Source organism: Callorhinchus milii, unplaced genomic scaffold (genome assembly GCF_018977255.1).
Source record: "Callorhinchus milii isolate IMCB2004 unplaced genomic scaffold, IMCB_Cmil_1.0 Scaffold5, whole genome shotgun sequence".
Lineage (NCBI taxonomy): Eukaryota > Metazoa > Chordata > Chondrichthyes > Chimaeriformes > Callorhinchidae > Callorhinchus > Callorhinchus milii.
This window is the reverse complement of record NW_024704746.1, coordinates 3,390,195-3,411,060: the sequence shown is the minus strand read 5'-3', so window position 1 is coordinate 3,411,060 and position 20,866 is coordinate 3,390,195. Positions and strand designations below refer to the sequence as shown.

Sequence of the window (20,866 nt, the reverse complement as noted above, 5' to 3'; positions counted from 1 at the left end):
GCCTCTGTTTACCGAGCAGTAAGTAGGAACCTGGTTGTTAGTTGATTGGCGGATCGCTTTTCCGTGGGTAATAATCCCTCCGCCCCCAAAATAATAATAATTTGGTCACTTCAATCCACGACTGTTTGTGGGACGTTGCTGTGCGCAATTGGCCGATGCGTTTCGCCCACAATATACAGTCAATTCACTTTACAGTGTATCCTGTGAAGCCCTTTGAGACGATTCGAAGATGTGATAAGCCGCCGTATCAAATACAGGGATTATAAAATTAAACGCGAACAATATTTAGGATGCACTGGGACAGCAAAACAAGAGAACATGGGTTTAGAGTTGTAAAGGGACGATTTCAGGAGAGACACCAGGAAGATTTCTTTACTCAGAGGGTAATTAACAAGTGGAACAGGGTTTGCAGGAGGGGTGGCTGAGACCAAGACACTGGAACTCATTGAAAAAGCAACATCAAATGCTGTGATGGGGGATGGGAGGGGGTTGTTTTGGTGGGATTAGATCAGGATTAGGGTTAAATCAAGGTGCCCTATTCAGTGGGACAATAAAAAAATTCTTCAGTGCTACTGAAACAGAGAAGGGAGTTTCTCTCTCCCGGTGTCCTGGTTTACGCTCCCCTGTCAGATATTGTTCGCCCACTTTATGGCTGTTTGCAGGGACGTTACTATGCGCAAATTGGGCGATCGCCTGCAAAAGCAAGTTGCAATCGCCTGCAAAAGCACAGTCACTACACTTTGCAGTCTGGTTCTGCGACCCTCTGTGAATAGCGGGCACCGCAAACAGCTCAAAGCGACACTTCCTCTGGAGTTCACACGGGTCAACCGTTTGCTCACACGTGTGACGTCTAATGTGAAAGATGTGATATCAAATGCAAGAAATATTATTATTAATGTTGTATTAAAGCTTCTGAGTTGTTGATACGGCACAGTGAAAGGAGATGTTTAAATGTCTCTCAGTTGCTTTGCTTGCCCTTAGTTCACTGCAGGTTGTGTTTAGTGAAGTGTTTACAGGAAATTCAACAGGAAACACAGCCCCAGGAGGTGAACTTTACTCTAAATCAACTTGAAAAGTAAGAACAGCGTCTGTCCCACTGAACCTGCTCACGCTCATCACTGTCAAGTGAAGTGACTGCTTTTCATGGCAAATGCAATAGGTTTTCCACAGCAAATCATCGAGCGAATGAGTAATGTATCTGGGAGATTGTCAGCCAGGGAGGGGGAGAGAGAAACTCCCTTTTCTGAGCGACACAGGAAAATAGTCAGTCACCGCTCTTCACAGTAATGCTGTGAAGCATTTTTAACCACTTTTTAACAACAGAGATAAGTCGCTGTATAAAGTGCATGGATTCTTATTAGTGGTATCATTTATTTTATTGTTATTATTTAACAAGATGGGTTGGGGTGAAGAAGCCCGTTTTGGCCCCACTACGGCTTCAAGATGATTCTTAAATGCCTTGGCCTCACTCCCCACCCGACACCCCCACCCGCACTCTTTTCTCCTGGTGACCCCCATTCCAGACTTCAATTACCCCTCCGTGTAAAGAACAGTTTCTGGCGAAACTGGCCCCCTCCCCAACCCCATTCAAACAGGAATAGAGGATTCCTTAGCGGGATTGTTGCCAGGATAAAGGCAATTCTTCCTGGCTGGAATTCTTATTAAAACCATCGTCTTTTCTTCTTTCAATTTTTCTTTTATCTTTTAGAATTAAAAGCGTTTGCAAGTTCCTTTTACCTTGGTGGGTTCACCAGGCATTTCCTAATGTTGAGAACAGCAAAGTAGCGAAGGCTCTTCAGGTAAATGTCTGTGTCTGTGTGTCAGTGTGTAAGTGTGTGTCTGTGTGTTGTTGTGTATCTGTGTCTTCATGTGTTACTATGTGTATGTCTATGTGTTACTGTGTGTGTCTGTGTGTTATCATATGTGTGTCTGTGTGTTACTGTGTGTGTGTCTGTGTGTTACTGTGTGTCTGTGTCTTTCTGTGTTACTGTATGTGTGTCTGCGTGTTACTGTGCGTGTCTTCGTGTGTTGCTGTGTGTGTGTGTTTGTGTGTCTGCGTGTCTGTGTGTGTCTGTGTGTTACTGTATGTGTTTGTGCGCGTCTGTGTTCCTCGAAAACAATGGCGGTGGTTGGAGGCTGGAGGCTGGAATCGTCAGGAGGTCGCCAAACATGATTGCAAAAATGTGGAAAAAGCGAGGTGGGGGNGGGGGGTGGGGGGGTGGGGTGGGGAGGGCAGGAGCTCTTGGACTCCAAGCCTCCCTCGTCGGGCAGCCTGGAACAGGGACCGAGCGAGACGACTTCACATGAGTGACGCCTGGAGCGGAGCCCCAGGCTGACAGGTGAGCGAGGCCGAGCGGGGCTCGAGGTCAGCACCGGCGGAGTCCGATCTCCCAAACGGCGACCGGACCCAATGCGGAGACCGAGGCCCCACCCGGCCTGAGCCTGAGCCGCGCGGAGCCGCGGACAGCGTCTGAAGCTCTCCCCATGATGACCCTCACCAATGGGCTAACCCTGCCTCGCTGATACCCTCCCCCACCCCCCACATCCACTGCCGTTCTCTCTTAATCTCGACATGCGCATTTTGGCTGCCGCCACCGACCCGAGCTGCTTCTCCATGATACTCACACCCCGGTCGTCCACCTTCCATTACTCACTCCCACTCGATCCTCCTCTCCCACCGCTCTTCCCGACTCCTATCCCTGCTCGACCGTCCCACGTCTGCTCCAGCCTGCGAATCCTCCGTCAGGCCCACCGTGACAGACGCCGCTGGCTGGTCCAACAGCAGCCACTCTGACTGCCCCCACCTCCCATTTTCGCAGCAAGGCCCATCAGTCCCTGACCACGGGGCCCAACCTCTCCTCCCTCATCCAATTGCCCACCCTTCCTGTTAGGCCTCCCCCTCTGTCCCCTCTGCATTGGCCTACAAAATGTCCGTTCCATCTCCAACAAAACACTCACCATCCAACACCTGATCATCAATGAAAACATCGACATGCTCGCCCTCACCGAAACCTGGATCACTCCAGGAGAACACCTTCCCCCTGAGAGAGGCCACGCCACCCGGCTACACCTTCCATTATACCTAACTGCCGTGGTGGCAGTGTGACTCTCATCTCCCGGTCTCCGCTCAGCCTATCCCCTTACTCCTCTGGAACCTTCCGCTTCTGAGCACCTTACCTTTTATCACCCCTTCAACCTTTCCCTCAAAATTCTCCTTATCTATCACCTCCCCCTCAAACCCTCCCCCACCTTCATCCCGACATCTTCCTATCTTCCCTCTCCCTCTGCTCCGACTGCCTCCTCATCCTAGGCAACGTGAACCTCCAGTTCACCCCCTCTGCTGACTTTGCCTCGCTTATCTCCTCCCTCAATCTCTCCTTCCACATCCACTCCACGGTCATCCCCTCGACCTGGTGATCCATCGGGACCTCACCATCTCGGATCTGACCATCATCCACAAATCCATCTTGGATCATCACTTCATCTTTCTTATCTCCTCAATTGCTCTCCCCACCGACACCGAACCCACCTCCATCTCCTACCACCACTGGAAAAATATCTCCACCTACCTCCCCCTCCCTCCTGGCTGCCTTGGAGTCCTCTGAACTCCGTCCCCTCTAGGCTTCCTCCTACAATGGGCATATCTTCCTCAGTCACTCTTCTCCACAGCTCCCTCTCCTCCACTCGATTTCCTTGCTCTCTTCTCTTCCCGAACTGTCTCCTATTCACTATGGTACACCAATCACTTCTGCTAAAGTACAGTTGCGTGCCGCTGCACGCACTTGGCTTAAATCGAACTTAACAGATTTGGCTGGACCTTATCAAACCTACCACTCCACACTCGCCTCCGCTGAATTGTCGTTCTACTCCCAAGACAATCTTGGAGGCCAAGGACAACCCCAGGCTCCTCTTCTCCATTACCAACCGGCTCCTTCACCCATCCTCTCATGCCTCGCCCATCCTGAAATGCCAACTGCGAGGCAATGCAGGACTTCTTTGAATCCGAAGTTGAACGGATCTGCTCAGCTGCCTCTTCCCTTTGGTCTACGACACCTTAAAAAACCCTCCCTGGACCCATCTCTACCATCAAACTAACTCCCCATCTCCAACCTCCCTTTCTTCTCCAAGGTCCTGAAATGAGTTGTTGCTTCCCAGCTTCGCTCCTTCCTCTCCCTTCAAGAACCGACCTGAAAGGCGCTCGCTGTACAAATATAATTTTTGTTGTTGTTGTTAATGTGTAAGTGTGTCTGTGTGTATCTGTGTGAGTTCATGTGTTAGTGTGTTTTGTATGTATGTGTGTATATGTGTGTGTATATCGGTGTTAATGTTTTGTACGGGTGTGTGTCTATGGGGAGGGGGGGTGAGGGTCTGTGCATCACAATAATTAGTTCCAGCAAAGATAGAGTGATGAGTAACCTTACCCCTCACACCCGGAACCTGGGGTTGGCTTTGACTGGGAGCTGAGTGAGCTGATCACTAACCTCCCCTGAGGGAGCAGTCAATCGCACCTCTGACTGCAGATTTCAAGTGGTTCAGAATCGTGGAAAATTAATAATTCGGTCAGAATTTGCATCATTTTNAAAAAGACTGGATTTCAGAATTTCCATCTTTAATATCTCCACTCGAATCCCACTCCCCATCGCTCCCCCGCTGGAGCGCTCTACTCTAACCCCATTCTCCGCTCTCTCCCCAATCGTGCTGGCGCTCGCTCTTTAATTCGATTCCTCTTTAATCTTCTTCCTCCTAAACTGTTGATCCAATTCCCTGCGTTTTTCTCCCTTCGCCACTGATGACAGAGCTGTTTTTGCCGGGAGCTAAAGTAAAACTCTGTCAGAATTCACCCAGGGAACCTCTTCCTGTTATAAAACCATGGCTTGGTTTTAAAAAATCACAAATGAAAGTGAAACCGTGGAGTTTATGGTAAAAGGGTGTAGCTTTCTGTCAGCTAGTCGGTGTGTGAGCCTTGCCCACAGGCCCACGTTCTCATTTTATTCTCATTTTATTTTCTAAATCAGCATTTTTTTTTCAGCAGCCACACGCCATCGCGCAGAGCGGAACGAAGGGGGCTCGACGCGCCAAAATGACTTGTTCCCTTTTGCTAATTAGCGCATTAAACGCCGCACACTTTGGCTTCAAAATCAGGATAATCCCCACCCCGCCTCCCTCAGCCTGGCTCACTGGGTAGCAGCGCTCCCTCTTTCTCGCCTCGGAGTCAGACGATTGTGGGTTCAAGCCCCCAAGTCGGGCCTTGGAATTCCAGAGTCTAAGCTGATGCTCCAATGCAGCGCTGGGGGTGGGGTGTGTTGGGTTCGGATGAGACGTTAAACCTGACCGCCTGTTCAGGTGGACGTTAAAGATCCTGTGGCGCTATTCGAAAAGAGAAGGGAGTTTCTCTCTCCCGGTGTCACTGGCCGACAATCCCCCAATTGGTCACTCAACCCACGACGGTTTGTGAGACACTGCCGTGCGCATTTGGCTGCCGCGTTTTGCCCATAAAATACACAGTCACTGCACTTTACGGTGAATATATTCTGTGAAGCGCTGTGAGACGTCTCGAAGACGAGATAAGGAGCTATCTCAATGGCAAGGATTATTATTATTATTATTATTATTTCTCCGGCCCCCACTATAGAACAGAAATGACGTTCCATTCGTGGACTCTTCTCTGCTCTCGCTGTACAAAGACCCCCCCCTGATGGAAGTGGAGGAGCCCTTTCTCCCGGACGCAGATGGAGTCTGGATCTCAGGCTCCGATCCCGATTGGCGGCTGGATTTAAATCCCGGGCAGGATGTGAAGCCAGGGGGCTCCTTCAACAACCATGGGCTGGATCCCTCGGAGGCCAGCATTGTATTCACGTTTCTGTCAGGCGAGGAGGTCACGAATGGCTACAAGCCCCAGATCTCCAACCGACACCAGACTCAGGATCCACCGCCCGGCGACGACCAGGCCACGGAGCCGGGAGACGGGGGAGGGAGCCCTGAGGACCAGACGGGATCCAGTGCCGGGTCTTTTGCCGGGAGTTTTGACCTGTCGCACATCGATAGCATCCTCATGACAGTCACTGGAGCAACGGCCCATGGGGAGGGCGAGGGAGGGGGCGAGGGAGGGGGAGGGGCAGGAGATGGGGTGAGACACGGCCCTACTGGGGAGGGGCTGGAGACACCCCTGGGGGGTGAGGGAAACAGAGCTTGTGTGGGCCCCGAGCTCCCCCCCGAGCAATCACTGCTCCCCGACGAGCTTGTGGACTGCCTGTTGCATTTGAACGACTCCACTAATGTCAAATCTTACTTCCCCCAGATTACAGCCATCAAGTGACCCTTCCTCAAGTGCCCTAGTTTCCCACCCCCCCCCAGCCCCACCCACTCCTCACAACCCCAAATACCCGTGCCTTCCGCCATTACAAAGAGCTGTGCCGCTGGGATGTCGGCGGAGGCTGGCTCGCTGGGAACATGTGTGAGAATATTTTTTGTGGACCAGCCAGGTGTCTGACCCATGCGGAAACCCATCACCATGCTTAAGAGTATCCAAACCAAGCTGAGGTTTCCTGCTTACCTAATTTTTGGAGAGTATTAGGCTCAGGTTGGGAAGAGCCAAGGCTTGGGAGGGAGCCCAGAGTGTGCTTTGGGGTAACTGCTTGCCATTGAGAGCGCTCCCAATGTTTGTCCAGCTAGGACCACCCTACCCGTTAGGGCTTTGGGTTACAGGGTTAACAGGAGCTGAGTGAGAGGATTCCCTACCCCCAGTGACTGGACTGCCCTTCCAGGTCCTGCTGATTAGCTGTCATCAGCAGTGCCCTGGAGTTCTGCGGACACGCCTAGCGCAGAGACTGGACTACCGAGCCCGTCAAAGGAGGCTAGCTCAATTCCGAGTGGGAATAAACTGCTGACAGAAGCATGGAGAGATTCCCCACCTCCCCCACCCCCAGTCACATTCCCCACTCCCCACGTTCTACCTCCCACCCAACACTCCAAACACAGGGCTGTCATTTGCCTATAGATCAACAGTCACTACTCTGCAAAGTAACTCTCTTTGTCCAGCGCTTTTGGGGCATTTGGACGTGATTAAGGTGTTTACATTAAACACAAGAACCGTCATGTCAGTCAGTTGGGTTGCGTATTTAAACAGGTGAAACTCCATCTCATACCTTTCCTTGTACCACAAATAACAAAACTGCATTGAATGTACCAAGAAGCAGTTAGAGCGCTCAGTTGCCGGTGAATGGGACCTTTGGTGAGGAGGGACTCCCTGGGACCTGACTCAATCGGTAGCCCTCTCACCTCTGAGACAGGAGGTTGTGGGGTTCGAACTCCCACAGTGGGGACTGAGGGACAGTCCACACTGATGTCCGTGCCCTGTTCAGGAAGACGTTAAAGATCGCTATCAGAAAAGAGAAGGGAGTTTCTCTCTCTCCTGGTGCCCTTGCTAAGAGTCTGCCCCAGATAAAATCACTCATTCCCTTTATTGTCACTACTATGGCTGTCAGAGAAAAAAATCAGAAGCTTTCCGAGATGTCTCGACGATGTGTTAAGGGGCTATATCAAATGCAAGGATTATTATCTATATTCTGTGGCTCGAACGTGAAAATAAAGGCAGTGAAAAAAGAGATAAAGAGTCATTTGAGGATGTGGAAAGCTACCGAAGCCAAGTGATTTGAGAAGAGAGATCCCGAGGAGAGGAAGCCGAGTGGCTGAACATTCAGCGTTGTGAAGAGAAGATCGTTTGATGAACATCTCTAACTCTCTTCCCCAGCTCGTGCCTGTCACTGTTCCATGTGTCAGCCTGTGGTTCATTCGGTAGGATTCTTGCCTCTGAGACAGAAGGTTATGGGTCGAAGCCCTACGTCTTGACTTGGAACTCACATGGTTTAAGATGACGCTCAAATGCAGTGCTGAGGGAGCGCTCCGTTGTTGGAGGTGTCGCCCTTCAGACGGAACATTAAACCAAGGTCCCATCTGTCCCTGTTTCGGTGGTCGTTAAAAATCCCATGATGTCATTTGAAAAAAGAAGGGAGTTTCTCTCTCTCTCTCTCTCTCCCCCGGTGTCCTGGCCAATAATCCTCTGGATAAAGTAAGTCATTCACTTCATGGAGAGACTAAATTTGCCTCAAAACACACACTGCAGACAGTGAAGCACTTTGGGATGTCCTCCCGACATGGTGAAACGCTGTAATCAAATGTAAAGATTATTATCCTACAGTTGTTTTGAGATGTTTTATTTTAGCTGAAACATGAAGGGACTTATTCCAGTCTAGATGAGGACCATTGAAATCATTTTTTTTTGTTAATCTACAGAACGAAAACCCAGAAATCGCTGACGTTTTGCTGATAATTGATTCCATTTGTTGTGTTTTAGTTGGGGGAGGAGAGAATTTCCCCTGTGTTAAATCTCTGGTCGGATGCATAAAAGAACTCCAAATAGTGCCTGCACCCTCACATCAGAAGCATCACACTGTACCAAATGGAAATAAATTTTGATCTTAATAGAGTGAGCATGTAGGAAGACGAAAGAGCATTGGGGTTAGAGTGGAGAGCTCCATTGGGGGAGCGAGCCCCAGCACAGATACGATGGGGAGAGAGAGAGAGAGAGAGAGAGCAGGGAATGGGGTTAGGGCATAGAGCTCCAGTGGGGAGTGAGTACCAGCAGAGACATGATGGTGAGAGGGAGAGAACAGGAGTTGGGGTTAGAGTAGAGAGCTCCAGTGGGAGGAGTGAGCACCAGCACGATGGAGATGGTAGGTTTCGGGGGAACACCCCCCCCCCACCCAGGTTACCTTAGCCAATGATGGACTTGACAATCTCAATATGGGTGCAAAGAAGGTTTTATTGTAACATTTGTAGAATCATTAGTACACAACAGCGATAATTAACTGAACCAAAACGATATTCCCTGTTCCGAGCTCTGGATAGCAGTGCAGCTCTCGAAGTCACTTGGTCTTCGTCAGCTCTGCGGTGCTGTACTTATACCCTGGACTTAAGCTGCTTCACCCTCTATCAACAAAAACATATTTTCACAATATCTCGAATAAGCGTGGCTAACGACTTTATACTGCAGCGCAATAGAAATATTAATGCCTGTTGCCCCAGGAAGCCCCTACATACCTGGGCTTGTTTTTCTCAGTATTCAACTTCCCTATTTTATCTCGAATTCCGTTAAATCAGGATCCAGTTGAGTCAGGGTACCCGACAGATCATGTGTGATTGTGATTTAGACCACAAACTGGTGTCACGTACCAACTTATTAACTCTTTACCTCCCTTATTCCTGCTTGCCCTCCAACTGTATATGGAGGTATAATGCAGTCACAGCGCTATATTCTATCAGAGAGCGAGAGAGCAGGGAATGGGGTTAGAGTAGAGAGCTCCAGCGGGGGAGCGAGCATCAACACAGACACGATGGGGAGAGAGAGAGAGAGAGAGAGAGAGAGCGGGGAATGGGATTAGAATGGGAATGGGATTAGAGTAGGAGAGCTCCAGGGTGGGTGGAGTGATCACCAACACTGGCGTGATGAGCCACATTGCTTTTTCCTGCGCTGCACTTTGTTTCTGACTGTATTTTAGCACCTTGACCACGAAAACTAACAGCAAGATTCAAGTATGCAGCAATACTCATCTCGATTTCTTACTAACCCAGGCAGCTATGCAGGCTGCACCTGCACAGCTAACACTTGCAGAACTCCGCAACGTGTGTTGGTAGCTAGCCAAGTTGGCCTGTAAAATAAGTTAGTTCCAACTCCCACCAGCATCTCTCTCTCTCTGTTCTCGACAAAATTACTCCGGTTGCCACTTGCAGTTGTTTTTTCCCTCTTCCTCCTGCTAATTTCTGAATCCTCTATTCCCATCTGATCTTTATCCTCCCTATCCAATCGCCCTGTGTGCCCCTGCTCTAGCTCATTCTTTCCTTAATAGAAACCATCGCCCTCATTCTTCCCCTCCTCTCACACTCTACAGGACTCCCTTGCAAATGTTGTGATGATTTTTGCTCGAATAGTCTCTTGGCTCAAAGCCTCAAAGCATCGTGCGCTCTCGTAATCCTCAGTGTATCACCAACTGAGCCAAACAGACCTACATTGGGAGTGTAAGGCAAAGGCTCCCAGATCCAAACTGGTTCGTACGCAAGGATTACATATTAGAGAAAGGAAGGATTTGAGGAGTTTCCAGTGTCCTCAAACTTTGGCTCTTGCCAACCTGCGTTTAAAATGCCCTGGTAAGGGTAAACCAGGTTGGTGAGTGAGGGCACTCTGCACTGGACAAAAAGGTACATACGTGGAACTCTCAATGGTTTGGTTTGGTTTGGTTTGGAGAATCTTAGGCAATGGGTGTCTGCATGGGTCAGATGCCCCTGCTAACCAATCGATAAGGAACTTGATTCAGGATTCAAAAGTGGTGAAAGCAATCACACGTCAACTGGTAAATCTGTGTGACCTGAACTCGGGTGTAGGTGTAGGTGTGACAAATACAAATGAATAATCTCCCTGTGTGACTGGAAGTGAAACTTTGTTTTTGTGTCATTTGCTGAAAAGAAATTGTGCAAGTGTAGTGTAGTGACTGTGTATTTTAGAGGCAATCGCAGCTGCCAATCTGCCATGCCCGACAACCGACCATGAGGTGAATGACTATTCTGGGAGATACACTGGGAGAGAGAGAGAGCAAGAAACTTCCCTCTCTTTTCCAGTAGTCATACAGGATCTTTGATGTCCACCTGACCAGGTACAGATGGGGGAACTCGATTTAACGTCTCATCCAAAGAGTAGTAGTTGTTTGACTGGTTCCATGAGTCCAAATCTTCTGGTTTGTTGACGCATGAGTTCCTTTCATTGAACCCGCTCACCTCTTTCACGCCCACACAAAAATAATACAAAATATTAATCTTTGCGATTGACTGAGCACTCTATTGCTGATGTCATTTAAAGTATTAGGATTTTGATTGAGTCGATAGAGAGAAATTATTTCCAACGGTGAGTGAGTCAGTAACTGGATGGCATCAATTGGAGATAGTTAGTTACGGGAAGACTAGGAGAAATGTTTTCACACGCAGAGCGGTTAGGCTAGGAAACCCTGTGACTGGAGCGGTGGTCAAGGCAAAACACAGATTGGCTTTCATAAGGGATATGGCGAGACATCTGAATTGAGTCAGCCACAGGAGTATGGGGAAAGGGCGGTGGAATTGGGGCTGAAAGGATTGCTCTTACAAGAGCCAGCGTGGCCGATTGGCCGATTTGTCCTGCGCCATAAACGCCTATGTTTTTTTACGGTCAAGACATCTCAAACAGGGCAGGATTTGACGGTGAGGTGTAGTGACTGTCGGAAGCGTCGTCCCACTGGCACGAATGCGAGTTGTTGTCGACTGTGCAATTTGCAGACCAGCTAGCGCGCACACACACACAGGACACACACATGTACACACAGAGCCAGGCAGACACCAAAGTAATAAACTCCAAGAACTTCCCAATGTAGGGAGGAGTGGTGGGGTGGGGGTGTGGGGGTGAGGTGGTGGGGTGGGGGGTGTGGGATGTACGAGGAGGTTTTTCGGAAATAATAAAAAAACCTTTCCATTTCCCAGACACTGACAGCAACAACCCCCTCCCTTCGCTGAGCCTTGTTTCTGATGATGTTGTGCGAACCATCACCACCACCACCACCACCAGACTCTTGTGTGACAAGAGGTGAGAAAGAGTGCGGTTTATCAGCTTCTAAAATAGACACGACAGTGTTTTTTATTTTAGGGGCAATTCGAGCTTGTTAGCAGATGTCAAGCGTGGTTTTTTTTTGCATTGAAGACCATTCAGCAACTTCGTACAGGTTCAGCTCAACAACAAAAAGTTTCCTGACACAGAGTCAGAGACAAAGACAGAGAGAGAGAAAGAAAGAGAAAGAGTTAGAGACGCAGAGACAAGACATGTCAGTCTCTCCATCTCACTGCTGACATTTCACCCATGGAAATTACTTTATATCGCCGGGGATTGGTGATAAAAGTTCAGAGAGGGTGAGTGTGAGACTTTATTTGTTCTCTGGGCTGTGAGTTGGGTTGATGAGGACCATGTGCTTTTTTTTCTACTTCTCAATGGGTTGATGTTGGAGTTTCCAGCACCAGAGTCTGTGCGTAAAAACAGGGCTTTGATCCTCTCCTAAACCGCCTGGGGCTCCCAGAGAGGGAGGGAGGGAGGGAGATGGAGAGAGAGAGAAGGGGGGAAGGTCAGAGAGAGAGAGAGAGAGAGAGAGAAGGGGGGGAGAGAGATAGAGAGAGAGAGAGAGGATGGAGGAAGGTCAGAGAGAGAGAGAGCGAGAGGGTGGGTGGGGCGCGGGGAGAGAGATGGAGAGAGAGAGAGGTGGAGGGGGATGAAAGAGGGGTGGAGGGGGAGACGGGGAGAGAAGAGGGATGGAGGGAGTAGAGAGAGAGAGAGAGAGAGATAAAGAGAAGAGGGAGGGAGAGAGGAAGGAGAGAGGGAGAAAGAGAGGAGGGAGAGAGAGAAGGGGGGGAGAGAGGGAGAAGGAGGGAGGGAGGAAGAGAGAGCGATGAAGGAGGGAGGGAGGAAGAAAGAGATGAAGGGAGAGAGACAGAGAGGAAAGGGGGGGGGGAGAGAGACAGAGAGGAAAGGGGGGGGGGGGGAGAGAGAGCGAGAGGAAGGGAGGGAGAGGGGAAGGGAGAAAGAAAGAAGAAGAAGGGAGGGAACAAAGAGATGAAAAGAAGAGAGAGGGAGGGAGAGACTGAGACGATGGAGAGCACTGTGTCCCTGGGCTGAGGGGATGTTCTGTTCTGTCTTAAATTAGATCCTTAGAAATTTACAGCACAGAAGAGACCGCTGTGTCGGTCCTGCTTATCTTGTCCCGTATCTGTAGGAAGTCAGGACACTCTCTACTGCTCCAGTGTGATGTCTGGGGACCTCTAAGCATGGAAACGCGGCAGCCAATTGCGCACAGCAGTGTCCCGCAAACAGTCGTGGATTGAAGCGACTTGATTTATTATTATTTCTTGAAGGAATGATTATCCCCGGGAATGCGAGCCGTCAGTCGACTAACAACAGCAGTAACAGTAATCCTTGCATTTGACCTAGCATCTCATCACCTCATTGAAACATCTCAAAGCGCTTCGCAGGACATACTGTCGAGTGCACAGCAATGTCGCACCAACCACCAGCAAACAGATAACCGATTTTATTTGGGGGATTGTCAGCCAGGACCCCGGGGAAGAGAGAGCGAGAAGAGAGAGAGAGAGAGAGAGAAACTCCCTTCTCTTTTCGAATAGCGCCCCAGGATCTCTTACTGAACAGTCGCAGGCAGGACCTCGATTTCATCCGGAGGACGGCAACAATGCAACACACACCCCCCACCCCTCCAGTGCTGCATTGGAGCATCATCTTAGACTGCGTGATTCCAAGTCGTTATCCAGAATCGTGGTTGCTTGTACGGTTATTCTCCTCGTTGTTGGTAGCGCTCTCGCTTCTGGGTACGAAGGTTGTGGTTTCGAGCCCCACATTGGGGACTTGAGGACGTCCTCCCGACGTGAAAGGCGCTCTATAAATGGAATCTTGTTGTTGTTGTTGTTGTAGCTCACAGTCCAGGCTGGGGTTACAGCGCAGTTCTGAGGGGGGAACGCTGCACAGTTGGAATAAGGTGCGTTCCTCCAGGGAGAGGGCATTCCAGACACAAAATTTGCATGTGTCTGTAACCTGCGTTGCCGGCTTTTAGATGAACGAAAATCTTGTTAAACCGAAGTCCTGCTCTGTCCCAGTTCGTGTGGACATTAAAGATCGTATGAGAACATTGGTGAAGAGAAGGGAATTTCTCTCTCTCTCTCTCTCTCTCTCTCTCTCTCCCCCCCGATGTCCTGCCTGACAATCCCCCCCAGATTAATGGATTCTTTACTCCACGGACGTTTATGGAACTTTCTGGAACAGTCGGGCTGCTTTGTTTACCTACAAACAAGAAGACAAAACAGTCACTTCGGTTGTCAGGAATTACCCTGTGTGAAATTTTGTTTGTCATTACGTTTTATTTGGGGAATTTGGTGGGTGTGATGCTGCTTTTTTAAAACTTACTGTAAAGGTTATGCTTAGATAGAAATTCTGGCCTGAGCAGGGCAGCACCTCGGCTGAGATACAACAGGATGAGTCAAGATTATTTGGTCTGGTGAGACCACGATTGATGTATAAAGGACCGTGAAAGAGGATAATGAAAGCGAGAGAAAGGGGGGACAGTGGGAGAGAGAGCCATCTTAACAAAGGGGGGAGAGAGGGAAGATTCCTGTAGAGTTTAGGAGGAGGGGAAGATTGACGGAGGAAGAGTGAAGGAGTAAAGGAAGAGTGAGGAAGGTGTGAAAGTGGTTAGGTAGCAGCAGAATCCTAGGCAGGAGGCCATTCTTCCCATGTGTTGGAGACTATCCGGGAGTGACGGGGGGGGGGGGGCGCGGGTGGGGTACGTTCCACATTCTCACAACCTTCGGAGAGATGAGATGTTTTTAAGCAGCTCTGAATTGAGGAGCATGTCTGTGTGAAAGGGCAGTGAGAACGCACAGGCAGCCAGGAGTGGTGGAAGAACAGATTCCCAACACCGATACCTCCTGCTGGCTGGTAGGTAAAAGTCCTGTAGCGTAGTGGTTAGCCCATTTGCTTTGCCAGCAAAAGGACCCGGTTTCGATTCCGGGTAGGGCGAAAGCTTAGGCGCGTTTCCTTACTCCACACGCCTCTGTTTACCCAGCAGGAAGTAGGGACCGGATTGTTAGTCGATTGGCGATCGCTTTCCTGATCTCTCCCCACAAAAAAACAATCTGGTCTCCCAATCCATGACTGTTTGTGGGACACCCTGGGCACGATTGGCTGCTGCGTTTTGCCCACAAAATACAGTCATTCCACTTTACAGTATATTCTGTGAAGGGCTTTGATACGTCTTGACGATGTGATAAGGAGCTATATTGAATGCAAGGATTATTACTATAAAGGTGTCTCCAGGGTGGGGGGTGGGTGGTAGAGGGAGTAGTGGAGTATCCAATGCTGGAGCCCAGGACTCAGACTCCTCTTTATCTCTTTCTCTCTCCAGGAGAAACCTATAGCCGATGGCCACTGCCCCTGATGGAGACTCCTGGATTTCGATGGTTTCTCACACTGAACGTCCTCCTCCTGTGTAGGGAAGGAGTGGGTAAGCACCGCCTTAAACCCATGTGCGCCAGATCTCAAACATGCACATTCCAGGTACTCCAGATGTGGCCTGACCAGAGGTGGACACTGTACTCCAGGTGTAAGATTACCACAGCTGGACAGAGGAGTGATTTGGTCAGAGTCAGTACTGGAGGACTGGAGTGGTGGTTGGGGTGGGAACTGATTTCGAAGGGCTCTCTCTCCCTCTTTCTCTCTCTCTCTCTTGTTCTCGCTCTGGGACGCTACCCTACGTGAGGGGTGCTATATAAATGCAATCTATTGTTGCAGGATCGTGCACGGGGGGAGAGATGCGAGTCAGCCCCTCCACGGTGGTCCGGCTGGGTTCGGAGATCAACGTGTCGTGTATATTGAAGGAGCCGTACGACAGGTGCTCGGGCCCCACCCCCCGTCTCAAAATCATCCTGGACAACAGCAAACTGCTGGTGAACGAGCAGGTGTCGGGGTCGGAGGTGACAGCCAGGCACCACAGGGTCAACTCCTCCGAGTCCAGCTTCGCTTGCAAACTAGAGTGCGCCAAGACCAACGAACAGCTGGTCTGCGGAGTGGACGTCAGAGCTGGATGTGAGTACCAGCACAGACACGATGGGGAGAGAGAGAGAGAGAGAGAGAAAGAGAGAGAGAGAAAAAGAGCAGGGGAATGGGGTTAGAGCAGAGAGCTCTCATCCTTCACATAAGACGTTAAACCAACGACCTGTCTGTTTGTTCAGGAAGACATTAAAGTTCACAAACTCTGAGTTAACTTGCAGGATCACAGAGACACTGCTGTGCGCAATTGGCTGCCGGATTTCGCCCACGATATGTACAGTCAAATCACTTTACAGTATACTCTGTCAAGCGCTTTGATCAACGATGTGTTAAGGCGCTGTATCAAGTGCAAGGATTATTATTATTATTATTATTATTCTCTCCTTTCAGTGCCTCCCGACCAGCCCCAAAATCTGACGTGTGTACAGAATGGGAGGGAGGCAGAGGTGTCCTGTCGCTGGGACCCGGGGCAACCCACCTTCCTGAAAACAACCCAGCAGCTGTGGTAAGTCCTGTCCCCTGCCCAATCCAGCCTCCAATCTCCAACCCACCCCAGCCACCAGCCCCCTCCCCAACCACAGCCCCCACTCAAGCCCTAGCACCAGCACACCCCACCCCAACCCTCAGCCCAGCCCGCGCTTAATCACATCCAGCGCTGCCTTATCAGAGACGTTAAACCCACCTCCCCATCATCAGTGCCCTGTTCAGGTGGATGTTAAAGACCCCCATCCCTGCAGAAGGGAGATTCTCTCTCCCTCTCTCTCTCTCTCTCTCCTGGTGTCCTGGCCGACAATCTCCCCCACCACCCAGATAATCTCGCTCGCTCTCTCGCTCGCGGTGTCCAAATTGCTGCGTTCACCTGCCAAACACACACTTTACAGTGAAGCTCGTGAAGGGCTTTGAGATGTCTTGATGATAGGATGAGGCACTGTTTCAAACGCGAAGATCATTACTGTTTCCAGTGTAGATTTAATCCTCTGCCCCCACCACCCACACCCTCCCCCCAACCCCTCTTCTCTCTCTCTTTCTTTCTGTCTCTCTATTTGCCTCTCTCTCTTCCCGACTCAATCCGCGAATGTGTGCTGCCACATTTCGCCCACAAGATATACAGCCAAACTCACTTTACAGTGTATCCTGTGAAGCGCTTTGAGATGTTTCGAAGATGTGATAAGGCGCTGTAACAAATACAGGGATTATTGTTATTCTCTATCTGTATCCTCTCTCTCTCTGTCTCTTTCTGTCTCTCTCTCTTTCTCTCTGTGTGTGTGTGTGTCTCTCTCTGTCGCTCGCTTTGTCGCTCTCTCTCTCTCTCTCTGTCTCTCTTTCTGTCTCTCTCTCTCTGTCTGTCTGTCTCTCTCTCTCTGTCTGTCCCTCTCTCTCTCTCTCTTTCTGTCTCTAAAACAATCCACGTCTCACCGACAGGTTCAGAAATAAGTCTCACTGTTTCAAGTTCTTGGGGAAACCGGCTGTGGATGTTGGGGAGTGGACGAGGCCGGAATTGCGGGGGCTTTGGGGGACAAGTGTGCCGGGGGGCAGCCTGAATCCGGGCTCCAACTATGAAACCTGGGTCACTGTCTCCAACCACCTGGCCAATCTCTCCTCCGCCGTCCAGCAATTCACTGATATCGGTACGTTTTGGTCACCAAAGCTCCAGCTCCGGCTGCTCTAACTCTCTGGGACTGTAACCCCCCACCCTCCGTCCTCCCCCACCCCCCCCCACCTACCTTGTCTCCCCCACCGGGACTCACACCCCCACCCTTTCGTCTCACCCCTCCCCCTCGCCTCAACCCCTCACCCACCCCAATTTACCTCCACACCCCGACTTACACCCTCACCCCCCCCGTTCTCCTCGTCCCTCCAAACCCCATCTCCCCTGCATCTCTACCCTACCCCTCTATTTCCCCCTCCCCCTCTCTCACCCCTTTCCATCTCCCCCCAGCACCACACCCATTCCCGATAACTGTGGAACCGTAACAGCCTCTGGATGCTGTTGGGGTGTGGAAGTAAATTGGGGGGGCGGGGAGGGTTGGGAGCCAACGAAGCCGGGAGAGGAATGGAGGCTGATCAGCTAAGGGGAGAGGACGCGAGCTGCCGGGTTCTGAACAATCTTTGGTGTTTTCACAGTGAGGCCTCGGCCCCCGGTGATCACTGGGGTGGATTACATGGCCTCTGGAGCAGCGAGGCTGAGCTGGGAGCCTGTCCCCGACTCCCACACCTTCCAGCTGCAATACCAGCTTCGCCGCTCCTCCAAACCCTGGCTCAAGGTAACAATTTATAACATCTTTGAGACAGCCACACAATAAAATATACATCATTGCACAATAATACACCGTCATTTATAATTGCCACAACAACAACTTGCATTTGCACAGCCCCCCCTCGCTCACGCAGGGTTAGCGTCCCACAGAGCGTGACAGTGGCGGAGCACGGCGCCGAGCCAGGGGGAGGGGGGAGGTCTTCAGGCGCGACCTGAAGATGGGGTAGAAAGGGGGCGAGGCGGAGGGATAGAGGGAGAGTGTTCCAGAGTTTCGGGGCGCAGTGACTGAAAGTGCATCCACCGATGGTGGAACAGAGGGCACGAGGGATGTGTGGGAAGCCGGAGCCAGTGGAGCGGAGGCAGCACATTGGGGTGGGGGGGGTGACGGTGTGGGGAAGAGGTCGGAGAGGAAGAGGGGTGCCACCTCATGAAGGGGGTAAAGTGTAGAGACTGTGTATCTTGTGGGAAAAATGCAGCATCCAATTGCGCCCAGCAGTGTCCCACAAACAGTCATGGATTGAAGGACCACATTTTTTTGTGTGTGGGGTGGAAGGATTATTACCTCTGGAAAAGTGATCTGCCAATCGACTAATAACCGGGTTCCTACTCACTGCCGGGTAAACAGAGTATGTGGAATAAGGAAACTTGACTAGGTTTTATCCCGTCTGGGAATCAAACCCGTGTTTTCTCGCGTGCAAGGTGAGCGCTCTAACCACTGAGCTACTGGACTCCATGTATTGGTGTTGGTGATGATGATGTGATGGGGGTGTTGTTGTTAGTGGGGCTGGTGTTGGTGTAGTTGGTTAGGCTGGTGTTGGTGTTGTTGGTGGGGCTGGTGATGGTGTTGTTGGTGGGGCTGGTGTTGGTGGTGTTGGTGGGGCTGGTGTTGGTGGTGTTGGTGGGGCTGGTGTTGGTGTTGTTGGTGGGGCTGGTGTTGGTGGTGTTGGTGGGGCTGGTGTTGGTGTTGTTGGTGGGGCTGGTGTTGGTGGTGTTGGTGGGCTGGTGTTGGTGTTGTTGGTGGGGCTGGTGTTGGTGTTGTTGGTGGGGCTGGTGTTGGTGTTGTTGGTGGGGCTGGTGTTGGTGGTGTTGGTGGAGCTGGTATTGGTGGGGCTGGTGTTGATGTTGTTGGTAGGGCTGGTGTTGGTGGTATTGGTAGGGCTGGTGTTGGTGGTGTTGGTAGGGCTGGTGTTGGTGGTATTGGTAGGGCTGGTGTTGGTGGTGTTGCTAGGGCTGGTGATGGTGGTGTTGGTAGGGCTGGTGTTGGTGGTGTTGGTAAGGCTGGTGTTGGTGGTGTTGGTAGGGCTGGTGTTGGTAGGTCTGGTGTTACTGGTGTTGGGAGGGCTGGTGTTGGTAGGTCTGGTGTTGGTGGGGTTGGTAGGGCTGATGTTGGTGGTGTTGGTGGCGCTGGTGTTGGTGGGGCTGGTGTTGATGGTGTTGATGGGGCTGGTGTTGGTGGTGTTGGTGGTGTTGGTGGCGCTGGTGTTGGTGGTGTTGGTGGGGCTGGTGTTGGTAGGGCTGGTGTTGGTGGTGTTGGTGGCGCTGATGTTGGTGGGGCTGGTGTTGATGGTGTTGATGGGGCTGGTTTTGGTGGTGTTGGTGGGGCTGGTGTTGGTGGGGCTGGTGTTGGTGGTGTTGGTGGTGTTGGTGGCGCTGGTGTTGGTGGTGTTGGTGGGGCTGATGTTGGTGGGGCTGGTGTTGATGGTGTTGATGGGGCTGGTTTGGTGGTGTTGGTGGTGTTGGTAGGGCTGTTATTGGTGGTGTTGGTAGGGCTGGTGTTGGTGGGGCTGATGTTCGTGGGGCTGGTGTTGCTGGTGTTGGTAGGGCTGGTGTTGGTAGGGCTGGTGTTGGTAGGGCTGGTATTGGTGGTGTTGGTAGGGCTGATTTTGGTAGTGTTGGTAGGGCTGGTGTCGGTGGTGTTGGTGGAGCTGGTGTTGGTGGGGCTGGTGTTGATGTTGTTGGTAGGGCTGGTGTTGGTGAGGTTGGTGTTGGTGGTGTTGGTGGGGCTGGTGTTGGTGGGGTTGTTGTTGGTGGGGTTGGTGTTGGTGGTGTTGGTGGGGCTGGTGTTGCTGGTGTTGGTGGTGCTGGTGTTGGTGGTGTTGGTGGGGCTGGTGTTGGTGGGGCTGGTGTTGGTGGTGTTGGTGGGGCTGGTGTTGGTGGTGTTGCTGGTGTTGGTGGTGTTGCTGGGGCTGGTGTTGGTGGTGTTGGTGGGGCTGGTGTTGGTGGGGCTGGTGTTGGTGGTGTTGGTGGGGCTGGTGTTGGTGGTGTTGGTGGTGTTGGTGGGGCTGGTGTTGGTGGTATTGGTGGTGTTGGTGGTGTTGCTGGTGTTGGTGGTGTTGGTGTTGGTGGTGTTGGTGGGGCTGGTGTTGGTGGTGTTGGTGTTGGTGGTGTTGGTGTTGGTGGTGTTGGTGGGGCTGGTGTTGGTGGTGTTGGTGTTGGTGGTGTTGGTGTTGGTGGTGTTGGTGGGGCTGGTGTTGGTGGGGCTGGTGTTGGTGGTGTTGGTGGGGTTGGTGTTGGTGGTGTTGGTGGGGCTGGTGTTGGTGGGGCTGGTGTTGGTGGTGTTGGTGGGGCTGGTGTTGGTGGGGCTGGTGTTGGTGGTGTTGGTGGGGCTGGTGTTGCTGGTGTTGGTGGGGCTGGTGGTGTTGGTGGTGTTGGTGGGGCTGGTGTTGGTGGGGCTGGTGTTGGTGGTGTTGGTGTTGGTGGTGTTGGTGGGGCTGGTGTGGTGTTGGTGTTGTTGGTGGTGTTGGTGATGTTGGTGGGGCTGGTGTTGGTGGGGCTGGTGTTGGTGGTGTTGGTGTTGGTGGGGCTGGTGTGGTGTTGGTGTTGTTGGTGGTGTTGGTGTTGGTGGTGTTGGTGGGGCTGGTGTTGGTGGGGCTGGTGTTGGTGGTGTTGGTGTTGGTGGGGCTGGTGTGGTGTTGGTGTTGTTGGTGGTGTTG

The 20,866-nt window shown here is 51.4% G+C and overlaps 1 protein-coding gene across 1 annotated transcript in view; it reads left to right on the top strand.

Annotated features, from left to right (window-relative positions):
- The window catches only part of LOC103189128 (interleukin-12 receptor subunit beta-2), a 36,842-nt gene that overhangs the window by 3,455 nt on the left and 12,521 nt on the right, over positions 1–20,866 (top strand). The window contains exons 4-10 of the mRNA XM_042334936.1: positions 1,709–1,799; positions 5,633–6,127; positions 13,686–13,749; positions 15,033–15,131; positions 15,419–15,716; positions 17,099–17,304; positions 17,801–17,940. Of these exons, the coding sequence (XP_042190870.1) occupies positions 1,709–1,799; positions 5,633–6,127; positions 13,686–13,749; positions 15,033–15,131; positions 15,419–15,716; positions 17,099–17,304; positions 17,801–17,940 (1,393 nt within the window). The remainder of the gene's footprint in view (positions 1–1,708; positions 1,800–5,632; positions 6,128–13,685; positions 13,750–15,032; positions 15,132–15,418; positions 15,717–17,098; positions 17,305–17,800; positions 17,941–20,866) is intronic.